General features: G+C 33.1%; 1 protein-coding gene across 1 annotated transcript; it reads right to left on the bottom strand.

The window, feature by feature from the left end:
* Nucleotides 1–2,272: 2,272 nt before the first annotated feature.
* LOC142548448 (protein FAR1-RELATED SEQUENCE 5-like) lies at nucleotides 2,273–4,335 on the bottom strand. Its single transcript, XM_075656774.1, has 2 exons — nucleotides 2,705–4,335; nucleotides 2,273–2,627 (listed from the first exon to the last, which is right to left on the bottom strand). The coding sequence occupies exons 1-2, from the start codon at nucleotides 4,296–4,298 to the stop codon at nucleotides 2,443–2,445; spliced, it is 1,779 nt and encodes a 592-aa protein (XP_075512889.1). The 5' UTR covers nucleotides 4,299–4,335; the 3' UTR covers nucleotides 2,273–2,442.

Here is a 4,335-nt window from a genome sequence, read left to right as displayed (position 1 = left end):
GGTGGGTGGGCTCAACATGTGTACGTATGGGTTAGAAATGGAAGTCTCTTTGTTCCTACGATTTTCTCTTTAAGAAAGCGAATCGAAAATCTTGCATTATTTATTATTAGGACAATAATAATTTCCATGTGCAAGAATTAGATGGTGGGATTCAATTCTTTTGCCTTTTTATGAAACATATATCTCATTCGCTGAATTTCTCTCAGTCTTGCACTTTACCTATGTATCTTCTCGGACCAACTCATGCAAATGTGCCGTTCGAATTTATTGTACGATTTAAAATATTTGAGTTATACAGTTACTATCAGTTACAACTTTTGATAAAACAGCAAACGTTCGATCCTGCAATTTGTTTTTTTCTTTCATCACTTATGTTAATGACTTAATTACATTATTATTTTCTTACTATATTGTTTTTTTTATATATATACTGAAACCATTTGATATAAGTCATTTTTGCAATGATATCTCTAAATCCTTATAATTAGTAATTCATTAGATGCAGTACTATTCGTTTCGATTCATTTTGATTCATTTGATTTAATAATGATTGATATATGAGGTATATATGACTTTTCCACCAATCAAAATTTTGTAATCAAATATAAAATCAATATCGATTTGATTTTGAAATTATACAATTCAAGTTGATTTTAGTTCTATGGATTTTAAAAATCCATTTCTTTTGTGTACATAACAAATGATGAGGAATTATGTGTATGAAATATTTATGAGTAGGTATATTGTAAAAAATTCTCACGAATTCGCGAGACGAATCGATCATTTCTATATTTACAATAAAAATTAATATTTTTTTATGGTTGACTCAAATAGAATATATGTCTCATAAAATTGACTCGCGAGACCATTCGTAAGAGTTTTATTCAATATTTATTTATGAGAATCCAGTTAAAATTATGTCATGAATCGAAGTACGTCAACAATAGATGCTACTTTCATGTGCAAGCATGACCGATGAATTAGATCAGGAGTTAGTCTCTATGTATAAATCCATAAAATATGTTACTATAGAAAATGCTGTTTTTTATTTATTTATTTATTATTATTACAATCCACGCACTTGGGTTTTTCGATTCATACCATCAGTATTTTGAATCGAATTTTTTTTGTTAGCAAAATTAACTGTATCTTATATCAAAATTAATAAATAATTTTTTTAAAAATAAAATATATATGTGAAAAAGAATTTTAAAAAAATTTGAGAAATAAAAAGCTTCCATGCAGGGTCAGCAATTGTCCACGCAAAAAAACGGTTTAGTCGATCCTGGGCGTAAGGGCACTGCCCTGAGCCTTTCGATGACTGACACGTGGCATTATTAATTATTTATTTTGAATTTATTTTATCTTGTAATTGACCAACTATGGTTTAGGCTTTTAGATCACATGTGTCATTATTTATTATTTATTTTGAATTTATTTTATCTCGTAAATTTTCAACCACGGTTTAGGCTTTTAGATCTCTACGTCCGCTCCAAATTTTGGGACTCCCACCATTTTTCTTAAAACTTTTCACGGTAGCCCACCGGACTCCCACCGCTATCCTTCTCCTCCGTCCTCGCCACCACACCGGCGAACGCCCTTCGGTCAAACAAAGCAAACACAGAAACGGGCACGGACTTGTGGTATATTCCAGACAAATACGAACAGGATTCTCGAACAAGGAAAAGAATGGAAGCAAACCATCCATCGATCTTGAGACCCAAAACTTCAAACTAACGCAAATATAATTTTTAAACAAACAAATCATGCATTTATTTCGGCAATACTACTTTGTACGTTACAAAAGAGACAGTACTCCAACCACATTACAGGCAAAAAAAACAGACAACAAAATCTTAATTTGTCCAGCTTCACTTCATCCAAACTACTGTTAATATTTGGCACCAACTGCTTTGGATTCGGGCCTGGTGGTCCTGTCACGATTGAAATGAAGGCATCCAGAGCTCATTCATCCTCCGCTGGCCCTCCGCTGGTTTCCGAATAATCTAACATTTTTTAAGAAACGAACACATACATATAAAAAAAGATTTTGGGTTCATATGATGTTTTTTAAGAAACGAACACATACATATAAAAAAACACATACATCCATCTTTTTCACCTTACAACCCACCCAATTAATTTTGGGTTATCTGTTGTTTTTCTAAGTTCATATGTACGGTTAGCAATCTAAACATCTTCAAGAAGTCTTGGTAAAATTTTACAAAGTTCGAAAATTGAATGCTCAAAAACCACAGAAAATACAGGTAACGGATATGACAACAAGAAACAATTACCACGCCAAGGACCTTATTCCTTACTTGTGATGAATGAGGACCCTGAAACCGATAAGGGAATAAATTCATTTCACCACTTATATAAAAATTTGTATTACCTTCCTGCACGAGACATAAAAAATATCGAAGATAATAACGCATTGATTTAATAGTGAAAATAAAAAAAACGAGTTACCATTTGATTTGAGTACTGTAAAAAATGTTGAGGAGGTAAAAATGGATTCTGCGAGAATGTTAAATTTAAGTGTTGTTGGGATGATATGTTGTTTATTTCCCGTGCGGTGGTGTCATCTTGTGAACTTTGTCCCTTTCTTTTGCCTCCTTTTTCACCTAGCACATCCAAAGAAGATGGTAATCTAACTGTTTAATTAGTATATGATCACAATTTTGAATAAATTAAAACTTACTTGGATTTTCAGCTTTTTCTTTTCCTTTTCTATTTCCTTTTTTGCTCTTATTATCCCAATGTCTTGTAATATTTGCATTTGTAACTCTTTTTGCTTTAGCAGTAGGTGGGTTACGTATGAATACTTCATCAATGTGACCGTCACTTGGAATATCATCACACGGCGTCTCATCATCTACACTCAAATTCTGGACAAGGTTGGATATTTCACATGTTGCTGTATCAACCAACTTATACAAACTTTTTCTCGCATCCTCATGAGATTTGCTCAATTGAGTTAGATCATACATCGATCTCATTATTTGGTTCACAAACACCATCTCAGATTTATAACCACCACCACCACCACCACCACCACTTTCTTTGAAGTCATTGTTAACTATAGTTTTTATATTCTTCATCCATCTCTTCAAAATGTAACAGTTGGGTAAAACAGTGACGCCCAAAGAGTTAAACACCATCAAAACATGCTTACACAAAATCCCCATTGTCTCAAACTTAGAACAACTACACTTTATTTCATGATTCTGCTTATTGAACACCACTTGTCTGACCCTTGAGTTTTCATCGTGAGATTTTACTCTGAACTCAATCAAATTCCAATCATTACCAAAACAAGATGGTGGTTGAACAGATTTGCAATTCAAAGAGTTAACCAATTCAATTTCGAATAACTTGTAAATGGAAATAGTGTAGACATCAGCAGCATGAATCAACAACGGATGATTTTTTAAAATCTGTGCAGGCTTACCATGACGACAACGGGTATCCTCAAACTTCTCCTTCTCCCGCCATTTATTTAGAATTTTTGTATAATTCATCACAAATTCATACAAAGAACACATTTTATTACCTGCTTTCTTCAAAACCATATTTGTGACCTCACTCCTTGAGGTAGCCAAAAGTCCTGCACGAAATCTTCCATTGCTAAAAGCAGTAGCCCATTTTTTCCTGATTTTATACATCACATTCAACCATTTATGACCACACAAATTATATATATCGATCATATATGTCCACGTGGCATCAAATTCATCTTCAGAGTCGCAGTAATTCATGCATTTATACCACGATTTTTTGAAATTTGAATCGCCATTTAAATTCCCAAAATGTGAAGGAGCATTTTGATTTATATGCCATTGACATAAACGATGATGTGAATGTGGAAAAACCGTTTCAATGGCATTCATCATGGCCTGGCATTGGTCTGAAAATATAGTTTCAGGTTGTTTTCCATACATAACATCAAGAAATGTTGTAAACAACCACTCAAAAGAAGCTTCGGTCTCATCTGACATAAAAGCCAAACCAAACAACACATTTTGCATATGGTGATTTATACCAATAAATGGAGCACAAATCAAATTGTATTTGTTTGATCTATATGTTGTGTCAATCGACAGCACATCACCAAAATATTCATAATCCACTGCACATTTGTAGTCCCTAAAGAAAAAATTCATCACTCTATCGTCATCATCCAATTGCACATTCCAGTAAAAGTAATTCTCTTTGTTCGCCTTCTCAATAAAATATTGGATAAGTGCAGTTGCATCTCCATTCTCAACTTTGGTATGCTTTTTTAGCCGACTCATATGGTCATATGCATCTTTTTTAATAAAACCTAAATTT

This window comes from Primulina tabacum, chromosome 6 (genome assembly GCF_025594145.1).
Source record: "Primulina tabacum isolate GXHZ01 chromosome 6, ASM2559414v2, whole genome shotgun sequence".
Lineage (NCBI taxonomy): Eukaryota > Viridiplantae > Streptophyta > Magnoliopsida > Lamiales > Gesneriaceae > Primulina > Primulina tabacum.
This window is presented reverse-complemented; position numbering and strand designations above follow the sequence as displayed.